The following is a 24,776-nucleotide window of genomic DNA, read 5'->3' as shown; positions in this document are numbered from 1 at the left end:
CTCAACATTAGGAGGAACTTCCTGACAGTAAGGGCTGTTCGACAGTGGAATGCACTTCCTCGGAAGGTGATAGAGTCTCCTTCCTTGGAGGTCTTTAAACAGAGGCTGGATGGCCATCTGTCAAGGATGCTTTGATTTGGATTTCCTGCATGGCAGGGGGTTGGACTGGATGGCCCTAGTGGTCTCTTCCAACTCTACGATTCTATGGCCTGTTACAGACAGCCAAAATAAAGCTGCTTCGAGTCACAGTGGAGGTACAGTGTTTCAATGATGCATGCGTCCTAAGAGTCCAGAAGCCACACCAAAGCCATGCTCCAGTCCTTAAGGCTGGAGCATGGCTTTGGTGTGACCTCTGGACTCTTAGGACGCATGCATCATTGAAACACCGTACCTCCACTGTGACTCGAAGCAGCTTTATTTTGGCTGTCTGTAACAGGCCAAAGATTCTATGATTATGTAGATATGATAAAATTCTGCAGGACCCAAAAGCATAAATGCCATGTGATTAAGCAGAAAGTAATTCTATGAGGCATCATGAATGGATGAACAGGAGACTTTCCAAGGGGAACACTGCAATTTTATTTCTGTCATGAGCCTTTCACATGTCATTCATTTTACAGACTATTTGAGAATAAAAGCCAATGTAATAAAAGAGATGTCTGGTTATGGCATTGAGCTGGTTATGGCATTCAAGATGGAAGGGACTTGCTGGGTACAATTATTGGGTAGGAGACAAAAACACGCTGCAAATGTGCATAGTGCAGTAAGCTAGTCTCCTCAAAAATACCACATAGGAGAGATTTTTAATTACTTTGCTCATTTTAAAGTGAGGAAGAGCCTGCTGTAGAATAACCTGTTTCAGGAAGGAAGAGAGTTAGAAATTTGGGCACAGGTATTTTTCAGATTTGGGTTTCAGTTTTTTAAAAAAACACCAAGAAGGGACAGAGTGCTTCTACAACAGGCTGTTGGAAGACCAAACAAAAGAAAGATAGTTAATGATCTAAGCCTGATATACATTATAAGCAATCAGAGTTAGAAAACCTTAGCTGGGAAGGAAGACAATAATTCAAGGCTGATTACTATAGGCACAGAAGGCTGGAAGCAGAACTTTCTCTGAAACAATAATCACTCCTGGGTTTGTCATACCTTCAGTGTATGCCAGTGCATAAGAATAATGGGTTCTTACACTGACTTTATTTCTCTTCAGAATTGGGGCAGTGACCTATTGTGCTCTAGACAGACTGCATCAAAAAACGTCCCAACATCAGGTGAGGAATAAGGCCTACAGAGAAAATAGTAGTGTGGCCTTTTGTTCTTTGCTTTGACTCAGTGCTGGGTACCGCTAATTTTAGTAAAGAGTAGAGGGAAAGTAAAGAAATATGATCTCCTTTTTTGTTTTTGCAGATCTGCTAGCATTTTTAAATATTGCATTTTCAAACCTTATTCCTCTATTTATGAAGGCTGTAAACATACTTGGAAATGAAAACTGGGATTCTGAGAGCTCTGAAAAGAGCACCTTATCACAACCAAAGTACCTTTAGGGCTGCCATGGGTATAGATAAGGGTGGAAATACTCCACACAGTGTGGTAGCTTAAATCCCACTGACTTCAGTGGAATTTAAACTCCCTAATGTTATGCAGGATTAGCCCTGAAGGAGGGAATTAAATTCAGAATATGGCAATAAAGATAATGAAGGGGTTTGAAAGCATGTCTCACAAGGAATAATTATGTTATTGTTGTTCTTAATGTTCATCATTGTTGGTTTGCATGTTAGATTTCTTCAATCTTATTCATGCTTACTTGGAAATGTATTTTTGTTTAATGGGGTGTATTCTCAGGTAGGTTTGCATAGGATTACAGGTTTAAAAGAATGTTCAATTTATCTGTTCTTGATTCCTGTTTTTAAAGTTCCTCCTGTTCAGCATATAATTCATGCCAATGACTATTCTTCCTCTGTGTTTTTGTTTCACCTTCATCCCCACCTGCACCTAGTGCACAGGCTGCAACCAGCTGACATCCAAGTAGTAGCAGCATTAGGTGATTCTTTGACGGTAAGTCCATGAGAAATTCTCTTCTCCCTAAGGAGGCTATGGTGTCAGGTGACATCCAGTTGAACATTAATGCTGCTAGCTTAGCAAAGGAGAATTTATGATCAGTACAGATAAAAGGTACTGAGCTACACATGTCATTAGTCCAAATGAACATGCCAACTTGCAACACAATTCCTATAAAAAGTGGTTTTGGGGTGTGGATTTTGCCCTATTACAAGACTTTGTTTCCAGGCCTCAACATTTTGTAATTTCGCTCTGAACAAGTATAAAAATGAATTAAAGATTGGGAAATGTAAGTGATATTTTTATGCATCTCATGTTACAAATGGAATGCCCATAATGTAGTCCAAGGGTACTGTATAGGCATAAGATACTGTCTGAGCTGGGCAGAAGTCTCCCTCTTTTTGTTGTGTTTAGAGGCTTGGAGCCCTTGCAAGTATGAAGGGTGGGCTCCTCAGATACTTAACAGGCTTTATTTTTCTATAATTCCTTTCTTGTCCAAGGCCAAAGTTGACCAAAGCCAACTATCTTAGCCTTCCCAGACAAACTCTAGAAAGCCTGAGGTCAACCGTCTGTATTTAGTCCAGGACATTCTAACAAACCTGTCCTGAATCAAAGAATGGATATGATGCAAACATTACACTTCTTTGTGGGTAAAAGTTTTCTGGAACACTCCTTTATGTTGCCTTTAGCTAATTTGCTTGATTAACTCTGGTTTACTGTAATCATGGTCTTATAAGATATGTCATGAAGGCTCTTGACTTACCTTGTTCAGCCATCTTTGCAACAGCCTTTGCAGTCTGTTGGGCCCAAATGAGACCTTTCCATCTATTGTCCAAAGAAAGTGGATAGAGCCAAGGTGCAGGGTATATGCATGCAATACAAACAACACATACAGAGACAGATAGGACCATAGCCACTAAAACTGTTGAATAACATAAAGAGAGATGGGTCATTTCCCTGAGCTGCAGCTGCTCTTCCAGCTGTAGCCATTATGTGCGCCTGTCAATGTGTCTGATACTGGCTGCTCTCTCTGTGTGTAGCAGGGTGTTAAGTCCTTCTGGGAGATCCAGGCAAGGCTTGAGCCCCACAGCCCCCACACACAAAGTTTACACTATGATCAGTGCCTCATTAGCAAAAATAATACAGATGTTCAACTTTTGTCTGTTTGGAGAGACAGCAGAATACTTTCTACTGCATTGTTTTGTCATTCTCAGGTTACTTGTTGACATGTTTTTCCCCTTTGCAGAGTGCTATAGGAGTCAAAGCAACTGGTTTGAATGATCTGGAAACAACATGGAGAGGGCTTTCCTGGAGGTAGAACTTTTTGTAGAATTTCTCCCTAGTTCTAGTAGAGCAATGAATTTTAAGCCATCATATTGAAGGATTCAGACTGCCTGAGATGAAAATGTGAACAGCATGTGTATGGGAAGATCATGGTACATCTTTGAGCATTGTCTAATGACCAAACGTGCAGCTTGTATTTTTTCCGGGAACAAAAGCCATATTGGCCTCCTTTGGACAATGTGCTTCCATCAAACAGTTTTTAATGCAGATGACATTACTGCACTTCTGTTACAAGTTGAATTTATCATTTAAAGTCCTTAAATGTTCTTGAATCTATCATTTAAAGACTTTAAATGGTTTTGATCTGCATACTTGAAGAAACACTTCTCCTTATTTATCACTTCCTACAAACTGAGGTCTCGTGGAGGAGATGTCCTCAGTGCCCCATCAGATGGGGCTGGTAATACAAACAAACAAACTTCATTTATATACCACTTCATACTGAACTAAGAGTGTCTAAGCGGTTTACAACTGTAAGCATGGGAGGATGTGAAAGAGAGCCTTCTCTGTTGTGGCACCCCAGTTTGGAGTGCACACTCCTCTTAGAAACCCAGTTGGTGCCACAGTAGGGTCAGTCTTGTGCCAGGTAAAAACATGATTTTTGAGGAAACCTTTGGGGCCAATTGATTTAATCCAAATTTTCACATGTAGTTAGTTTTAACTTGTCTCACACAATTTCGACTTGTTTTAAACTGTTTTGTTTCAACAGGCCAGGATAATGTAGTTTGAGCCTATCTAAATTACTGTTGATGTTATAAATAGTTTTAAACTTCACATACAGACCATGATATAAATATTTGAGCAACTAAAAGAATAAAAGAATACAAATTTTAAAAAATAATTTCTGAATTAACCAAACTGACCATTATCCTAAGCCATCCACGCTTCCACTTGAAGTGGCACAGTGGGCTAGGTGGCTATGAAACAACAACCAGCAGCTTGCATAATTCTTACTCTCCTGTGCTTGGAGAAAGGCAGGATATAAAATAAATAAGTAAATAAATGATATGTCATAAATGCCATAACATTATGTGCCTTTGATGCCTCACATAAGTAGTCCTGGATCTCCCAAACTGAGATGTGTGCTGAAGATTTTCTGCCTTACACAGATGTTTATATAACAATCATTTAACTAAAACAAGAATAATCTAATAAGATAGTGGTCACTGCTATGTAGCCATCTGCACAAAAAATACAATTGAGGCAGGGCTATTATTTTGCTAATATCTGCAGCAATGTCACCTTCAGACAATTACCCTGTCATCATCTTGCCCTGTGTGCAATGAATGCATAAAAGTGAGCAAGCTTCGACACTGCAGTTTGAAGCTTGTTTTAGAGTGCTTTAAATTACCTTTCTGTCAAGAAATTAGAATAAGCAACTGTCCTTTATTTTACACGTGTTCCATCATTTATCCTTTTATCCAAAAGGAGCTTTGTGTTTTTATCTTTTGTTCCAAATCTCTCTCCTGCCACCCCCTTGCTAATATTGCAACATTTCTAGGACAGATGGTAGGCCTTTGATACGGTATTAATACAACTCATTAATTCTGTATTATCCTTTTCGCAGCTCTGGAAGTGATGGAAACTTGGAGACTCATACAACTTTACCTAGTGAGTAGCCTGGGACATACTAAAGCTTGATGAGTACCTAAAAACATAAGAAGAGACAAAGTTCTGCATTGGTTTGAGCATTGGATTATGACTCTGGAGACCAGGATCCAAATCTCCACTCGGCCATTGAAACCCTCTGGGTGAGCTTAGGCGAGTCACACTTTCTCAGCTTCAAGAGGGCAAGGCAAACCCCTGAACAAATTTTGCCAAGAAAACCCAGTGATAGATTCACCTTAGGGTTGCCATAAGCCAGAAATGACTTGAAGGCACCAAGTAACAAGAAAGCATCTTGCTAGCTATTTATGAAGGCATAACTCCAACATACACCTTGATAACTCACTTTTTTGTTGTTGCAAAAGTCAGAGTTCTCTACCAACTGTGCAATGACCAAACATCCCTTCAAACCCACCATTGAAGCTGCAGCAGCCCTCCAATATAGCAATTAAAAAGTGATGAATAGAGGTGAAGCAGCATCCAGCTATGTTTCTAAAGTTGGATCTGTAGCAATGACATCCTCTGGGATCTCAAGAAGACTCCAGGAGGATCTCAAGGATACCTGTCAATGTGCATGCAGCTATAGAAACATAGGCCTGTTACAGACTGCCAAAATAAAGCTGCTTCGGGTCTCTTTGGAGGTATGCTATTTAAATGATGCATGGGACCTAAGAGTCCGGAGGTCGCGCCAAAGCCACACTCCATTCCTAAGCACTGGAGTGCAGCTTTGGTGCGGCTTCTGGATTCTTAGGATACATGCATCATTTAAACAGCATAGCTCCAAAGAGACCTGAATCAGCTTTATTTTGGCAGTCTGTAACAGGCCATAGAATCAAAAGAGACCACAGGGGACATTCAGTTTAGCCCCCTACCATGCAGAAATATGCAGTCAAAACATTCCCAACAGATATCCATCCAAGCCTTTGTCGAAAACCTTCCACAGAAGGAGACTCAACCACAGTGCATTCCACTATCAAACAGCTTGTACCATAAGGAAGTTCTTCCTAGTGTTTAGGTGGAATCTCTTTTATTGTAATTTGAATCCATTTCTCTGTGTCTTAGTTTTTTGAGCAGCAGAAAACAAATTTGCTCCATCCTCAATATGACATCCCTTCAAATATTTAAACATAGCTATCATGTCACCTCTTAGCATTCTTTTCCCCAGACTAAACTTACTCATCTCCCTATGCTGCCTCTCATAGGGCATGGTTTCTAGACCTTTCACCATTTTGGTCACCCTCCTCTAGACATATTCCAGCTTGAATTGTGGTGCCCAGAACTAGACACAGTATTCCAGGTGGATCCAGTTTCAACGCCCTCCTCCACCAGTGAATAAATGGCCATAGTGGGGGCTGGAAAACATAAAAGAGGGTGAGGCAGAGATAAGCTTCCAGGAATGCAATTCACTATTTTCCCCAAGGAAAAAAAAGAGGCAGTCTTGACATGTTTGGGGTTGCAAAAACGGCAGTGGAGGGCACACTTTATTTGCTTTTGTGTCAAGAAAACATGTATGACACAGAGCTAGCTTGCACAGAGGTAGCTCACCTATACAGCAAAACCATAAATGTCAAAAATTCCAAGTTGTGTGTCTCAGGCTGCAACCTTGTGGTCCTTAGAGGAGCAACCCAGGGACATAAGAAGCCCTAGAGAGAGTCCAAACTCAGAGAAGGAGATCCAGATTCATAATCCACCTGCCCATGCCTACAAACTGTCTCTTAATCCCAACATGCCTACATGTTATCCAGAAATTGATGGCAGACCATGAGCCTAGTGAAGATTAATTCTCTCCCATTTATTTTAATGACAGGGAATTGGTTAAAGATGGGTTGTGAAGATCAATCGGGGAGAAAGGAAACAAATAAACAAAAAATCAATCCCTCCCTTATGTTTGTCTTAACTCCAGCAGGGAGCCAGTTATCATGGAGGCTCTGACATTAGTACTGTCTCAACACATTGACAGAATTGCCTTGTTTGTTTCTTTAATGTCTTGGAGAGAGAATCTGTGGCTGTGATCCTATCTGACACTGGGTTGAGTACAAAGTTTTGTATATTTACAGAAAAGTCTGGAACAGTGACTTATAGCAGCTGACTACCTTTTATAGGAGCTTTCCCAGTACCCCCTCATAGCCAACCAGTGATCATGTGGTTGGAGAGATGGAGCAGCACCAAGGGACTCTCCAGAAACCACTGTGCAGCCTTGAAAAACGTTGTGTATGGAGGTATTGGCTACTTCCTAATGCAATGTTGGGAAAACTACACTAATGTAAGCCCCAGATAGCTTCACCAGCATTTCAAACACTGTCTGCATTTTGGAAGTTGCTCAGTTTTCTACTGCATGGGGATTTTAAACTGTTAATGGTAGTATTCAGGAATAGGAGGAAGGGAGGAAGAAAAGTGTATGATTTAGTCTTGATCAATTACTGGAGAAGACAATAGGGTGATGGTTAAATTACTGAGATAAAAAATGAAAACCTAGTAAGCCAGCCAGTTCTTGACTTTTTAATGTATTCTTGGCCGGTTACAGACCGGCACTTGGGACGTCCGCAGGACGTCCCATTTTAAAAAAGGGGCGTCTCTTCTAGACGCCCCTGGCTCTAATACGGACTCTGTCCGTACAATATGGCGCCGGCCGTTCCACACGGCCGGCGCCATCTTTACATATCAGACGCTGTGCGTCCGAACGTGTCGCGGCGTCTGTGACGTCCCGAATGCGCCCCTGGCGCCTTGCGACGTCACAGAGGCACTGCAAGAAGAAGCTCCATTTTGGAGCTTCTTTTTCGGTCCGTGCGGGAGCCGCGCGGTGTGGCTGCTGCGGCTCCTGCACGGAGCAAACGGCGGCGGCAGCAGACCGCCTCAAAGCGGCGGTCTATAACCTGCCCCCGTTATGCTACATCATCAAAGCTGGGCCAGATCTGCCTATAATCTGACACCCCCCCCTCCTCTGGCTACATCCACTCTGCAGAAATAATCCAGTCTGACACTACTTTAATTGCCATGGCTCAATGTTATGGAATTCTGGGAATTGTAGTTTTATGAGACATTTGGTCTTCTCTGTCAGAGTGCTCTGGATCTACAATAACCTACAATTCTCAGATTTCCACAGCACTGAGCCACCATGGCAGTTCAGGTGGTGTCAAACTGGATTATTTCTGCAGTGTTCCATTTTGGTGGCAGTTTTCTGATTAGGCAGTTCGTGCCTCAGTAGTGGAAGTCCCTCCTCATAGTTTAACCAGTATACATTGCACTTGGTAATCCTAAACAAAAATTATTGGGGGGGGGGGGGGGATGGGACAGGATGCAAGTGTGAAAGGAATGTAAGGAATGAAATGATGGTTTTCAGTGTCAACATGCACTGTGTTCATTGGCAATATGGAGGATTAATTCAGGCCATCTAGACATTGAAAAATTATCAGTGTCAAGATAAGTTATTACTTCAGAATTGACATTTGCCTTTGCAACAGTGGTGGGTAACACAAGCAAGGAACATGGTAGGAAGACTGTTCTCTTTTCTACTGTATCTCTTCCACTAAGTTGCCAGCTGCAGTTATGGGAACATTTTTAAAATGTGAAGCATCCTTTTTAGTGATTTGTTCACAGCATTCAAGAGTCTTGGGCTTCCACTATAACTGTCTGGGCTTCCATGTCCATGGAAACTAACCTTGGGTTTCTCTTTCTCTGCCAGACATCTTGAAAAAGTTTAATCCAAACCTCACTGGTTTCTCCACTGGCACCCAGAAGGAAACTGCAGGATTCAATGTAGCAGAAGGAGGAGCTGTAGCACAGTAGGTTTTGCCAAGACACATGTGATCAAAGAAAGGAGAAATACAGAAACAGTAAAATAATATGTTTGGCATAATAAAACTGTCCCTAAACCATGGGCTTAGTTATTACTAACTATTTCACTGACTATTTGTTGTATTAATTTCTCTAGAGACATTTGAGGTGATCAGTGTGTCATGGTTTATAAATTATCTTAGAATCTTTGGCCTCCTGATTCTAAGATAATTTATAAACCATGACACACTGATCACCTAAAATGGTGATTTCTTCTTTGAAAACGCTGAAATTCTGGACCATGCCAACAACTATCAGGTCAAGATGCACAGGGAAGACATTGAAATCTGCAAACACTTGGACAACTTCAACAGGAAAGAAGAAACCCTTAAAGTAAACAAAGTTTGGCTACCAGTCCTGCAAAATAGCAAAATCAGGACTCAGCAAATGCAAATGAGAAACCACCCAGGGCCAGGGGCTTTCCCAGCAGATAATGATCACTAATTAAGAAGATGCTAATCCCCTTTGCATACCCTCCTCTGAGGTCCTGCCATCAACAACAGAACAATACACAGATTAACATGGATATCACTCCTCCCTACCCAGGGTCACATTGTGTGTGTGTGTGTATATTCATACCCACTCTCTTCCATGCCAGTATTCTCTGAAGATGCCAGCCACAGATGCTGGTGAAACGTCAGGAATAAATTCTTCTAGAACATGGCCACATAGCCCCCAAAAACCCCACAAAAAAACTATGGATGTCGGCCACGAAAGCCTTCGACTTCACATATAGCAGCTTTACCTAATTTTTCATATATTGAGTTCTTACTGCTAGGCAATATCCATGTGAACTTGAATGACAGATGAAGAAGATAGGTGTACTGTGGTTCAGGATATGATGGCAAAGTAGCTGCCTCTCCTTTGAAGTTGTTTGTGAATCTTTTCTAATATACAGTGGTAATAGCCATTCCTTGTCTCTTCTCACTGGCCCTGAAAATGGCATTCATTCTGGGCAAAACTCATGCCACTGTAGCTCATTAATTCCACTGCTGCATCATTTTAACAAGTGACCTATGCCCAGTTAAATCCATTTTTGTTTGAAGTTTATATAGATAATGTGCTGGTTCAATTCACTATCCTTGTTTTACATCATTTCCTCCTGGGAGATATGGATCTAAGGATAAACTCTTGCCTAGGAAATCTTTTACAATATTGTACCTGTCTGAATGCATTTGGCAACCGTAGACACTGAGGTCCTCCATCGATCACCTTTCACAGAACGCTAAATTGACTGCAGAGGGAGTTAGAGGTTAGACAGCATGGCTGTGAAATAGCACCAAGCTTCCAAGTGCAGCCAATCTTTCAACAGAAATAATTTATTGGAACTCCTCTGCTCACTGGCAAACAGGCTGGCTTGCTGGCAGGCAGACTGGTGGTGTTTTGCAGCTTTCACTAGTCACTTATGCAACCATTGTTTATTGACTATGTACAGTCTGAGTCTCCCTTACCTGAAATGCTTGGGAGCAGAACTGATTTGGATTTGGATTTTTTGAAAAAATGGATTTTGGAATAAATAGATTTGCATATATTGACCTAATGTATATTGTTTACTATCTTGGAGATGGGACCCATGTCTAAACACAAAATTCATTTATATTTCATAAACATCATATACACATAGCCTGAAGGTAATTTTATACAATATTTATACTTATTATTATTATTATTATTATTTTATATCCCGCCTTTCTCCCAATATAGGGGCTCAAGGCGGTGAATTTGGCACTATTTTGTGCATGAAACAAAGTTTGTGTGCACTGAACCATCAGGAAGCAAACATGTCACTGTCTCAGCCAACCATAGAAAAATGTTTTTGGAGATTTTCAGATTTTGGAATTCTGGATAAGGGAGACTCAACTTGTATTACAGTTGCTTGGGTAGTACTTCTTACATCTACAATCTTATTGGTCCTGCAATGGGAAACCAGAAAAAGAATGTGACAATAGGGATAGGTTATTCTATCAGTGTGGGTTAATCTATCAGTTTCTCTTGATTTCTGATTGTTTCCCATTTTAAATTTGTTTCATCCCAGTTCAACATAAGTTTTTGATTTTTTTAAAAATCTGAATGAAAATGTTTCTTCTAACATATGCATTTTACTATATTATATGTGTGTTATTTCCAATTTTATTGACATTTTGCACACATTTTCTTCTCATGCATACATTTCTGCGTGCATTTTATAAACTTATAAATGCACCACAAAATTCCAAGAAGTGGTTTGATTTGCTTAATGGTTCAGGAATACAAAATAGATCCCTTGATTTCCCCCCTCTCTATAGATGAGACAGGACATCCAGTTTGTTTACTCCTGAGTTAAAGATGCAACAGAAATTTTATTCACTTGAATTTTTATACAATTTTTATGTAATTCGTAGAGTGGAATTTATTGATGTACCAGATCCCACCCTTCTCAGAGTGTTGCAGTACATTTCTTGGCACTTTAAAGATAACAATACTTTCATTTGCATATATCCTTTAAAAGAAAATACATATGTAAGTCTGTATTTTGAGTAAAAATACACAGTAAGCTATTGAAGGTTTTGAGAAACAGCTCAGATTTGAATATGAATTAATATATTTAAAGAACATTTTCAAGGATTTTTGAAAGTTGCAGATTCATAGAGAAATTGAATTATAAATTAAAATATGTCAAACTGACCTTTACTGAATTTCTGTTTTGTTTCCTAAATGTTCCATTAAAATGACATTGTTGACTCACTAAAATAAGATGGAAGATGGAAGTTTTTATTATTACTGTATTGTCATGGTGCTCACAGTCTTCTTTCAGAATGAGTGCCAGGGAAATGTAATTGTTAGATTTGATGCAGGAAGACCTATGTTTAGCACACTTAGCCATGAAGCCAACTATGTGACTTTGGGCCATTCATTATTTCCTCATCCATTCTACCTCATAAGGTTGTTGTGAGGATAAAAGGAGGCAGCAGAAGGAATGATGTACACCACCATTAGCTCCTTGAAAGGAGGGAGGGAAGGAGGGAGAGAAATGGATTCTGACACAGAGCTTGAATGAATTTTTAACAAGAGCCACTGACAGTTCTCATGATGCAGTAGCAGCCAATAAGTGCAGAAGACTGTTCATGCAAGTGGTCTGTTTGCACAAGACATATATGGTTAAAGCCAACTACTCCCATAACGTTACAGCTCATATTCGGTTAAAAGAAAAATATTTCCCTGTGGTTTTTCATTTCATGCAAGACAAGCCACAATCTTTCATGAGTGTCAGGCTCTTTGGTTACTTTTCTTTTGTAAGTAACTTGGAGGCATGAGAAGATGGAGGGTTTTTGTGTTGTTGTTGTTGTTGTTTTGATTGGTTGGTGACTAGAGGATCATCAGAATTGACGTTGCTTACAAGAACAGGGTTATCAACTGGAACCTCTGAGATACAAATTCTTTCACTGACAATCCCTCCTCTATTGGTTGGTTCCAGTATCATCTTAAGGTCCCTGCGTGATGGCTCTGTTTTTCTGTCTCCATAGGAACCTACCAGCCCAAGCTCGTGAATTGATAGAGCGAATGAAAAACAGCCCGGTAAGTGAGTGCATTAGTGAAGACAACGTAGAGAGCCATTGTGGGATAGTCGTTCGAGCATCAGACTGGAAACCAGGATTTGAATCCTTGCTCAGCCATGAAAAACCATTTGGTGAACCTGGGCAAGTCACATATTCTCAGCCTCAGAGGAAGGCAAAGTGCTCTGAAGAAATCTTGCCAAGAAAAAAACTTATGATATGGCCTCCATAAGCCAGAGTTTACTTGAAGGCACATGGCAACAATCAATAAAGAATGAAGCAGCAATTAATATGTGATGTAGGCTTCCATGCCGTCGCTGAATTCAAAAAAATTCCTGGTGAAAATCTTCAGATTATTATAAAAAGTTTGGCAGCTTGTCTTTTGTCTCTAGGAGTCACTGTGCACAATCCAGGGCCAAAACCCAAATGTCTTTCACTTGCACTTTAGATCCAAGTTTATGTTTCAAGTTGTTCCTGATGCCAAAAGGTAAAAATAAAAACAGGATTGTTCTGGGGCTATTTTCCCCTTCTCATATCTAGACTAAGCAGACCAAAGACAGGCTGCTTCCCATGTGTCTGCCAAGCTCTCTGACCTATCCAATACATGATCAGTTCAAATGAGTAGCATAATTCCAGTGGAAAGAATCTCAGAATCTGAACCTTGAATTCGAATGTATCCACAATTCCCATCCATTAGCAATGGTTTGAACAGAGATTATCTTAAATAAATTAAAACATCTGTGTTCAGTACAGCCACATATACAAAAGGATTCTACAAATGCCTGCTTTATTTTACTGCCCCTGCATTCCAGCCAATGCAGTAGAAACAGGCTTACTTTCACTATACTGTACATATGATTACCTGCTTATCTTAGCTTGTATGAAAAAGTCATGTCCCACTTTTGTCCTTTTAACATCTTTGTATGGCCATTGTTAAACTAAGGAGATAATTGCACAGAAAATCAGCCATGGGTTACATGTGGTTTCTAACCGTAACAGACAGATCTTACCACACTGCCCCATGCCCGGACAGTAGGCAGCCCATACCCAACCCAGGCTTCTCCAGAAGCTTTTCAAAAACTGATGCCCCACAGGCTTTGAGCAAGTGAACCTAATACTACCAAAGGACTGACAGACCATTTTGTGTGGCACTGGCATAAAAGGCAGAGCTTTCCAAAATCCAAGGCAACCCCTTACTGTCAATTTTTGTGTATGTGCGGTTGCCTTCGATAATGTGATGGTAAGCAGAAAAAGAAAAACCATCTCCCTTTCTGTGTTTTCCTGCGTTCTCCCCTCCGCTCCTTTTTCTCAGGGAGCAACTGGGTGGAAATACTGACATTTGAATGAAAGTCACAGTTGCTGCCGGGAACCATGATCATGGCCTTATGAAACCAAGAGCAATGATGTTGACTGAATACCCTGGGCTATCCTTTGAAGTAAATGTGAAGTGGCAGGCTAGGAAAACAAATCCTATTAATGAAAAAGAAAGGATCCAGCTCTGTTAGTGATTCCCAGGCCTTTGGTTTCTTTAGGACAGATTCACCGATGCTTGTTATGTAAACTTGCTGCTCTAAAAATAGCTGCCATCCATTCCTTTCTTTGTACAGCATGTTACAGAATGTTTTCCACTCAGTTACAGCTCTGAGCAGCCCCTATTGTTGGCTGGCAATGACGTAGTTTTAGCAGCTGCTGGCCTTAGCTAAGCACAGCTAAGTCACCTATCTTGGGACTTTTTTTTAAAAAAAGGAGACACAGAGAACTGAAAACCCTCTACTCTGCTGGGCATCCCCTATTATTTTCAAGATTCCTGGTAATGAGCTGGGAGCTGGCAAGAATTCTCAGCAAATCCATATATTCAGGATTGGCATTAATGTGTCACATAAGAATTTTCTGTCTAGCTTGGTTTCACTGTATTCTTGTGCAAACAGGCTACAACTCCTGTTTCCCAAATCCATTTGGAAATGAAGCCTCCAATGTAATGGAACCCTGTAGAGCGGCTTATATGATCAAGCTCCAGAACAGCTGTTAACCTTTCCCTTCAAATGAGAAGCTGTTAGTATTGCTGGGGGGCAGGCATGAGGGGGAAGCTAAAATAAACCCTGACCTCTTGCCCCTCTCTTTTGGTAAAATAAACCCTGAACCCAAAAACCAGCCTGATTCTCAAATGAAAGACTTTTGATTACAGCCTGTTTATTTCCACCACAAACAGCACAGAGCTTTCCATTTCACTGCTTATCCCATCACAGCCCATGTGTCGTTTGTCTCAGATTTTACTTTATTTTGATGTAGCCAGAGCCCTGCATTTTTTTCTCACTCACTCACTGACTTATAAATCCTACAACACAGATTCCTGCAATTCCACCAATTCCATCATCAAGCTCTATTATGTAAAATTAATTGTTTGAGCTTCAACAATTGTATGTGCAGACACTGGATTGTCTCATGGCTGTCATTTGGTGGTTGTGGGCATGGGGGTGGATAAGTGGAAGTTGAAGCAACTGGTGTGGCATTTTAATTAAACCAAAACACATGAGGGTTGTGTTGGGGGAAAATTTAAGGGGTTGAGGAAAGTAATATGTGTTGCAGGGGAAGGGATTTCTGATGGTTGCTGTTCTCTCACTATGGCAATGATGATAGAACAAGATTAGCTCAAATTCTAATTCACTCTTTTCATCAAGGAATGCTTGCCTGTCTTTTCAAAGGCTGTCACAAAGAGAGCAGACACGAGGGCATTTCAAGCAACGAGTGCAGCATTTGATTGCAGTCACCATATGTTTGACTTGAGAAATCTGAGCTTGGAAATCCACTCATGGCCACTTTCCATGGAGATGACTTCAGTGTATGAGTGCTTCTTCCTAACATTCTGCAACTCCAGGGATTGTCTCCAGGAGCTTCTGCCAACTGCTCAGCTGAGAAAAATCCCTGCAGTTGCATAGAGCAGAATCAATGCCCCATGCCTCCCCCTCCCAATGAAAGCCCGTTTGATCATATCACTCATTATTCTCTGTTGGCTCTTCCAAGCATCTCTAGACAGCTATAATATGAGACTCTATCTCTTTTGTTCTCACTAGGACATCAACTATAAGGAGGACTGGAAGTTAGTCACCATTTTGATTGGGGGCAATGATCTGTGTCAGTATTGCTTAAACAAGGTAGGTGAGCTGAAAAGTGTAGCCGGTTTGGTTTGAAAGTAATAGGAGTTATTTTTCTTTCATTTTCAGTCAATTCAAAATCCACTTAAATCACATTAATCAATTTTTATTTTAATCAAGTAAGTTTATCCCTTGTTGTTGTTGTGATAACTGCCCTCGAGGCAACCTCAACCCATGGCAATACTTTGGATGAAACATCTCCAAGTTTCCGTGTCCCTCACTGCTCTACTCAGGTCCTCCAAGCTCAGGTCCATGGCCTCTCTGATTAAGTCCATCCGTCTGCCATGTGGTCTCCCTTTCTTTCTAGTGCCTTCCACCTTTTCTAACATCATTGTCTCTTCTAGTGATTCATGCCTTCTCATGATGTGGCAAAATATGACAGCCTCAGTTTAGTCATCCTGGCTTCCAGGGAATGTTCAGGCTTGATCTGCCCTTTAAATCTGATGAATTTGGTGAATTTAGTGTATTGTTTGTTTTGTTTTGCACTATGGAAACTGTTCAGAATTGGTCATGTGGTTCTCCCCTACATTGGTCATGTGGTTCTTTCCTGCCTCCCACTTCCCCCCTTTTTTGTGCAGGATAAATTTGGGAAAGAAATTCCACTGGGCCTCTAATATCTGGGCCTCTAATGATAATTGTAACCCATGCTTACAGCTTCTCTTTGAAATTTATCAGATCTTCAGAGTATAAATTATGTCCCCAGTCTTTTATAGTTTGCTTGCAAGTTAAGCAATTCTATGGATCTTTCTAGATAAACTGATGTTGTGTTTTCTGCAGGAAACCTATTCAGTGGGAAAGTATGTAGAACACCTTCAGGACACTCTTGATATCTTTTACAAGGAGGTAAGGTTTTAAGATACTGTAGAAGGCTGAGTTCATGGCAGTCACACTTACATATTTCTCACCTCATGCAGAGTTTCCATGATCATGTTTCATTCAAGTCTTCTTTGAGATGGCTGGCATTGATACAGCTATACTTTTGAAGGGTATTCCAATGACCTTAAAAACTAGTGACCAAGAAATATAGGGAAAGTGACAACATGTGAGTCATGACTGACATTTCTTGATTTCAAAACAGTTTAGAGATCTTCCATTAATTTCCTCTGAGCAGGAAGACACTTTCATCTCAAGAACCTAAACCTTCTCACTGGTGCATTCCTGTAGTTCTGTTTGGGCGTGTTAGCTTTGAAAATCTATAGGCAAAAGTCTCCTGGTAGGGGGTTTAGTTCTAGAGGCTTCTGAAAAATTATCACACAGAGGAGCAGAGCGGATTGCTCCTGTCCTTAACCCATGGTATTTGTGCAATCAGGGGGGAAATTATCACAACCCCCCTTGCTTATCCCATTACTCTCCCATCCATAAAAAGTAATGGACCTGCCATTTGGTATTAATGGGAGTTTCTGTTAATACCAAATGACAGGTCCATTACTCTTTAGGGACAGGAGAAGAACAGGATAAGTGTTCAGGGATGTGATAATCTTCCCCCCAATCACGCAAATACCACAGGTTAAGGATGGAAGCAATCCACTTTGCTCCCATCTGATAATCTCCAAAGCTAAGTGTCTTTCTTTGCTCAGTATGAATAATTACTGAACAAAGAACATTCCATCTAGCCATAAACACTGGCTCATTTTTAGCTATAGTTTAATACTGTATATACAGGCTTAGCAATGTCTTCTCTACAGTTCTCTGCGTATTTATTGCATAGGGAGACTGGTTATCCTGATCTCTGTTTAACCTCTCTGTGTTGTTATTCAACTGCTTCATGCTCTGTGTATCAATATACCTGGTTACCGTAATTCCTGCAGCTCCCTCGGGCCTTTGTCAACATGGTGGAGATAATGGAACTCGTTGGACTGCGTCAGATAGAAAGAGAAGCATCCGGATGTGTTCTTTCAGGGGCGTAAGTGAGCAGATCGCACAGCAATCTGTACTGAATGCTATTTTTAGGGCTAATCTATATCTTTGTTATTCATAAGGCAGCCACAAAGGGCTTACAAACCTGTGCCCTGTCAGATGTTATTGGACCTGGTAGCTGTGAGGCAGCAGATGCTCTAATTATAATGAGGATATTGGGTTCTGTGTTTCCTTTACTCACATGGGAGCAGCCTTGATTGATTTCCATTAGAATTGCAGCCATTTAAGAAGGAGTAGCTGTGGGCTCCTTGTTTTCTACCCAGATATAAATAACAGAATACAGTGCAATCCACAAAGTCAGAATGATGCTGTGCCTTTTACTTTAGGTAAAACACATTAACTGAAGTCCTAGATTTCTAATAGCAAATATATTGCTTATTTCTTTCTAACAGTAAGCATGTCTCACCCCTTCACACTAGAAGCATCTTCACCAATTTTCAAGATAGACTGGGGAGTTTATCACACGAGAGGAATTTCTCTTAATTTCTAATGAAAAGAAAGTGGGGCCAGAACGCATTCATGTGAATTAGCTAGTTCGGCGAGTTTATGTGAATTCGAATTGCATTCGAACTGACTTCCCATTGCCCAAAAATAGCTTCCCATTGCCCAAAATTGCGTGTGGTAGTCTATCACGCAATAACATTAAACCCCATTATTGCGTTCGGATTGCCATTGGATTATACTTCTAATTTCCCTTGTCTGATAAACTCCATAGTTTAGAACTCTAAAGCCCAAGATATCAGTCACCCTGTCCCTTTTGGAAGGGCTTGTCTGGAGCCTCATCGTGTCTTGCATCCTAAATAAGGATTATACTCCTGGACAAGACTTTCCCAACCTTTATATATGTTTCAGATTGCAGTTGTTATCAGTCCCAGCTAACATGTCTATTGGTGAGGGTTCATGGGAGATGAAGCCCAAAACATTTGGCAGGCAACAACAGATTAGAGAAGGTTGCTCTAGATCCACAAGCCTGACAAAAATCTTATCACACAGTAGTAAAATTGGAAGCCTCCTCCTTTGAGTGCAAATGCTAACCACTCAGTAGTAGAAGCAGCAGAAGCCAGTGTGGTGTAGTTGTTAGAGCATTGGACTCTGGAAACCAGGTTCTGAATCCTTGCTCAGCCATAGAAACTCACTGGGTGATCTTGGGCAAGTAGTACACTCTCAGCCTCAGAAAACCCTATGATAAGTTTGCCTGATGGTCTCCATAAGATGGAAATGACTTGAAGGCATACAACAACAAAGTGACCAGCAGATAACAATTAAAGTCCCATGTATGTGTGAGAGAGGCTTGCAAGGCACATGACAATACAGTACTTTATATTTTGACACTTTCTTCTGTGTAGCCTGTTCTTAGGCTATGGAGGGAAAGGGGGGGGGGGCTTTATGTATCCTATGGTTCCCTAATCATCACAAGACCATAGAAGCAGATGCTAAGAGGGACATGGCAGGGATATAGCCAAGGGGGGGTCCAGACCCCCCCTCCGTTAGATACAATGAATGGCATGTACTGCTGCGCCACCATGCCAAAGCCCCATTATAATGGTGGCACTTAGTCTGGACCCCACCCCCCCTTTCCAAAATCCTGGCTACATCCCTGGACATGGTACATTACTTTTTTTTCCAGGTTGTTTGAAATCAAAGCCATCTTGAATAAGCACTTATTTCATAATTGCTCTTTTTCAGGAGCCTTTGTCCCTGTATTCTAAACATTCCAGAAAACTCCCCTGAACTACAAGAAATTCAAAGGATAAACAGAGATTTTCAGGTAAAGTAAATTTAATCTTATTCATTTCAAGATCTCTCTGCATCCCTTCTAGAATAATAACTACAATAATAGTAAACTCATTCTCAGTTATAGAATCTTATGTAACCCAAAACAATGCCATCCATACATGAAATGTCTTTATCAGCCAACTCAGGGAAACTACAAGGTTTCCACCACAGACTTTGTAGTTCCCATATTAGGAAACAAACCCTAATGTGTCAAGGTAGGGTGGAATCAAAGAATTCAGTGAGGCCTGAATATCTCTTGCGGCCACAAAATGCTGTCTCTTACAAGCTGAATGGACTGGTGGAGTACAGTATCCTGGAAAAGATTTCATTTTAATTATTTGCAGTTTCAAATTAATATGTTCTCTCTAGGAATCTCTTGGTCCTCCAGCATGACTCTGCCAGAAGTTAATCATAGAGTTGTGCTGAAGAACCTAGATACTTTTAGAGAAAACACTTCTCTAGGCATTTGTAAGTCCTCCAGCATGATTCTGTGCTCAACCTCTGGCAAAGGTTGACCACAGAATTGAACTGAAGGACCTGGAAATTCCTAGAGGGGTGTTCTCTTAGGTACAAAGAACAGTGGGGGTTTTTATTTAGGTTTTTCCACATTCACAGGGTTCCTTCACTCCTAACCTCAGCAAATGTGGAGGGACCACTATCTATAGAGAGGCACATCCTCAAGTATTGAGAACCTAAGCCATTTGGGGCTTTAAATGTTAACACCAGCACCTTGAATTCAGACTTGAATTTGCTGATGATCACCAGAGTGAGAGTATGTGTAGGGGATGCCATTATCTTTCCCACATAGATCTAACTTGTGGCCTGCAAATTGTACCAAAACATATGAGTTTTTTGTTATCCTTTTTTTTATCATCCCCTCATAGCTATCACCATATATTTATTTATACTTTTGTGTTTCTCTGTTTTATATGCTGCCAGTGGAAAACTAATCAAGAAGCCTTCTTGATATCGGAGCCTCAGTTATTCAAATCCTAGCTGTGCAACTTCTCTTTCCATTTTTACCAGAATGATAAAGAGAACTCTCTTCTGGAAGGCATTTGTCATTCTGGATACTTATTATAGCTGGAAATAATTGCAACTATGTAATACTGGAAATGATTGTAGTTGTTAGCTTATTTTTATTGATTGTTTTAACCACTGATAGTGCTATGATTTTACATTTTTAAAATAATGGTTTATGATTTTATTGTAATCTCTTTTGGGAGCCTTGCTGGGAAGTACTACAGAAATCTGAGAAATAATTAGAATAATAATAAATTAGTCACATGTAGTCACATATATTTTAAGGGCCTAGTGAAGCAGCTTATGGTGAAAGGTTGAACTTGCTACCAGTCAAAAGACATAGGGCAGCAACTCTGCTTTTTCCTCCTTAAGAGACTATATTTGGTAAGAAAAGAGAGAAAAAATAAGAGGTGGGAAAACGCAGACATCGGAGTTTATCACACGGGAGGAATTTCTCTTAATTTTGAATAAAAAGAAAGTGGGGCCAGAACGCATTCATGTGAATTCGCTAGTTCAGCCAATTTACATTAATTCGAACTGCATTCAAACTGACTTCCCATTGCCCAAAAATAGCTTGCCATTGCCCGAAACTGCATGTGGTAGTCTATCACGCAATAACGTGAAACCCCATGACTGCATTCGGATTGCCATTGGATTATACTTCCAATTTCCCTTGTCTGATAATGTCCATCTACACTCTAGTAATAATGCAGTTTGACACCACTTTAAGAGTGGTTAACTTCCTCCTATGGAATCCTGGGATTTGTGGTTTTGCAAGGTCTTTTGTCTTCTCTGCCAAAGAGTACTGGTCTATCACAAAACTACAAATTCCAAGTTCTGTAGGATGGAGCCAGAGTATTAAAGTGATGTCAGACAGTGTATTTTTACAGTGTTAGAAATTTCTACAGTGTAGATGCAGTGTATTTCTACAGTGTAGAAATTTCTACAGTGTAGATGCACCCCATGTTGTCTGGTCTACCTGTAAATTTTGATGAATGAGGCACACTGAACGCACAGTAAAAGTTTTGTCTAGAAGCACCAGTTTTTCCATTTTCTACATTACCCTTACAGTGGCCCTGTGATGCACGTAACACAGATATTACTGCATGAGAGACAAATGATAGAAGTTTAGACAGTATGACTTCCTAATCCATATGCCATAAGATAGCTACATTGTTCTTGTCCAGTCTTCCCCAACCTAGTGCCCTCCCAAAGTATTGAAGTGCAACTCTCAGCACCCCAAGCCAACAGGACATTGGATGGGCTTGACTAGGGATTATGAGAATCTTAGTACTACAGATCTGGGCAGCACCCAACTAGAAAAAACAGATCTTGTCACACTCCTGCCCATGTTCTTAGTCTCCTTTAGTTTATCACTTCTAGAATTTCTAGAAACTCCAGATTAATATTGAACTACTTATGTTGTGATTCCCACTCCAAAACAGGATAGAACTGCCATGCTGATCCACAGCGGTCGCTATGCCCAACGGGAGGACTTTGCTGTTGTTGTACAACCATTTTTCCGAAACACCATCATGCCACTAAACAGCGTGAGTCACTATTTGTTACCTGCAGCCATCATAGCATTGCATGATTTCCTTTAGCTGGTAAGATGTAACTGGTGAGAATTGTGTCAAGTTTATAACTTTTTGCACTGCCAGCATGTATGGAATTTTGAAAAACAGACAAACAAGTAGAGGGATAGAAGACCATATTTCCAGCATTAAGACTTTTTCCACATGGCCAGTGATAATATAGGTATCAAATTCTTCTTACCAGATTAAGGATTCCTCAACATACATGAATGGAGAAACTGGGCCCTAGTTTCTAGAATGCAAAGAAGATCTGAGGCAGCACATCAGTGACAGGGACATGGGGGGTTGTTAGTACACCTTGCACACCCCACATTGTATTTTGGGTCTTGATATTTTCATATTTCATATCTGGAGCCAGCAGGTTCTTTAGAGTTCCAATGACCTTTGGAATACCAGGTGGATTTCCCATGAGAAAAGTACACAGAAATGTGTGGTAATGCTGCTATCAAAGTTAAACGTGTGTACCAATTATTCCTTTCTTCCCCAGGCATTTTGCATTTCCTTTGCCTCTTGGTGTGAGAGGAAGTCTCATTGCACTGAAGCAATAACCCACTGCTTCCTACCTACCCCCTGCCTTGTTCCCCACCAACTTTCCTATCCCTTCACCCTGGAGTTGTCCTAATCCAATCATTGTTTTGTAACTCTATAGTTAAAGCCATCAACCAGTCTGGAATCCCATTGTGGATTCTTGGGAAGAATGTTTGTTACCTTGGAAGATAGCACACCCCTTGAGGCTAGGAACTTAGATATGATATTGGTCCCAAAACCTAGTTTCCTTGTACTCACAGCTGGCACCCAGGCCATGCACACATGGTATGCATACAGCTAGTCCCCAGTCTGTGCTCCCAGTATGAGCTGTGTTGCCCCAGTCTGAGCCACTTTCAGACAGTTAATTATCACACATCCCCTTTACACTCCTGAAACTTTGCTATCCAATTTCCATATTTCCATTTCAGTTAGCTCTCAATGCTGTGTTTGTTTGACTTATTATCATGCGTTTAATTGCACTCTTGCATGTTACTTAATAAAACTTTCTTCATTCACCTAAATTTGGAGTCCTACTCAGTGAATACTGGAATACACAGGTGCCAACTATCCTAAAGTTACCCATCCTCTCACAAACTTGCTGGGGACCCCTCAGTCCCATCCACCCACCTTTTCTTGGGTAACAGGGTGGGGAAAGGCATTATCCCTCCAAAAATTCTAATGTCACAAATGATTTTTTCATGCAGTACCTTAAAACATGCTCTGAACATTTAGAAATATAATTTAGGCTTCCAAAGAAAAGACACAGGCAAAGTTTCCAAGGGAATGTGAACACAGCAGGTGTAAGAGGATAAGCAAGTATAAGAGTTCTAGGTAGAAGTAATTTTTAGTATCTCTCTCTCTACAATGCTTGAAATTTCAGGACTGAAGGAAAATTTCAGTTGGGCAGAATTCTTACTGGTGGGGCAAGTCTACTCCCTGCCCCACTGCTACATCCTTGGACATGGAACAGTATCTATGGGGAATTTGTCACTTGTGTGTAATTAGTATATATTTATACATATAGCCATGTCTAGCTATAGGTAAAAATTAGACATATGGAACAAGCTGAAACAAAGGTAAAGAAAGGGGAAGGGAAGGGAAGGGAAGGGAAGGGAAGGGAAGGGAAGAAGGAAAGAGAGAAAACAGGCATCAATCAATCCTCTAATTTTTCAGTGATAATGCTTCAAATTCAAATTTCAGCAATAATGATTCATGATCTCCAGTTCAAGGCTCTGTGTAAATCACAGTACATAGGCATGTTCTATACAGCAAAGGATGATTTACCTTGACTGAAATAAATAGCTTCTTTGGAAGTTAGAGAATTCCATCAGTGCATTAGAGTCACTGTGTCCTCCTTAGATTGCCAAATTGAGGCACCAGTATATAGACAGGACTAGGAGATGAGATACTACTGGTTGCTGCTTTTATGCACAATAAATGTAACCATTTGTCATAAATACCAATTGGAAAAGACTGTGGTTTATAGTGTCCTCTCAATCTAAGAGCGAAACTGAAAAAAGAGTGCATCATTAGCCCTACAGATCTTTGACCATGATGTTCATATGTTATGCAAAACAGTTCTACTGAACTAATGGTTGCTGCAGGAGTTGGTTTTATACAGAATAATCACACAACTACTCTTGGGAGACAATATTTTACTGCTGGGCTCAGCCCCAGGGAGCAAAATAAAACATGCCAGAGCCTTGCTAACAAGGGATAAAACATCTTCTGATGAAACTGAACAATTGTATTTTATGTTAAATTACAGGATGGGAAACCAGACCTAAGTTTCTTTGCAGTGGATTGCTTTCATTTCTCAGAGAGGAGCCATGCCGAGATGGCCATAGCACTTTGGAATAACATGGTAAAAGATTGGTTATATAAGCTTGAGCTGTATTTCTAACTGGAAGCACTTCATTGTAATCACATATGTAGGGGTTGGCTGTGGTTAGTCATTATAAAACATTCCCTTAACATGCTTCAAGGTACTCACTTACTATAATGAGGTGACAAGTTATATAACTTCAGCAGCAGCAACAGCCATCTTCCTATTTAACTTGTTACAAACACCAATCATAAATGTAGGAATACAGGGTTGGATCTAGCTACTTTTCTGCTGGTGAGCATATTCCTTGAGAGAAAAAGAGGAGGGGAGTTACACAATTTTTTATTATATATTTTATTAATTTTTAAACATACATAACTTTGCAACATATATTACTCATATACCATAATCCTAACCAAAACTAAAAACATACTCCAAGTCCTATTTTTTCCCCTTTTTATTATTTTTACTAACTGCCTCTCCCTCAGAAGTATCCAGCACTATCTTTTCCACTGTTTTCCAAACAATGAAAACAGATGGGAGCAGGAGAGGGAACAGGAGGGCAGAAATCAATAGCTGTCAGCACTGG

The 24,776-nt window shown here is 40.5% G+C and overlaps 1 protein-coding gene across 1 annotated transcript in view; it reads left to right on the top strand.

Annotated features, from left to right (window-relative positions):
* PLB1 (phospholipase B1) overlaps window positions 1-24,776 on the top strand; it is a 111,918-nt gene that overhangs the window by 75,588 nt on the left and 11,554 nt on the right. Inside the window, exons 30-41 of the mRNA XM_089528355.1 lie at window positions 1,208-1,268; window positions 1,994-2,052; window positions 3,302-3,369; window positions 4,967-5,010; window positions 8,687-8,786; window positions 12,342-12,393; window positions 15,443-15,523; window positions 16,301-16,366; window positions 17,332-17,426; window positions 19,127-19,208; window positions 21,685-21,789; window positions 24,131-24,226. Of these exons, the coding sequence (XP_089384481.1) occupies window positions 1,208-1,268; window positions 1,994-2,052; window positions 3,302-3,369; window positions 4,967-5,010; window positions 8,687-8,786; window positions 12,342-12,393; window positions 15,443-15,523; window positions 16,301-16,366; window positions 17,332-17,426; window positions 19,127-19,208; window positions 21,685-21,789; window positions 24,131-24,226 (909 nt within the window). The remainder of the gene's footprint in view (window positions 1-1,207; window positions 1,269-1,993; window positions 2,053-3,301; window positions 3,370-4,966; window positions 5,011-8,686; window positions 8,787-12,341; window positions 12,394-15,442; window positions 15,524-16,300; window positions 16,367-17,331; window positions 17,427-19,126; window positions 19,209-21,684; window positions 21,790-24,130; window positions 24,227-24,776) is intronic.

Source organism: Sceloporus occidentalis, unplaced genomic scaffold (assembly GCF_023333645.1).
Source record: "Sceloporus occidentalis isolate IW3139 unplaced genomic scaffold, rSceOcc1.0.p SCAF_6, whole genome shotgun sequence".
Lineage (NCBI taxonomy): Eukaryota > Metazoa > Chordata > Lepidosauria > Squamata > Phrynosomatidae > Sceloporus > Sceloporus occidentalis.
Note: the sequence above shows the minus strand (reverse complement) of the source record. Positions and strands in the feature narration are given on the sequence as shown.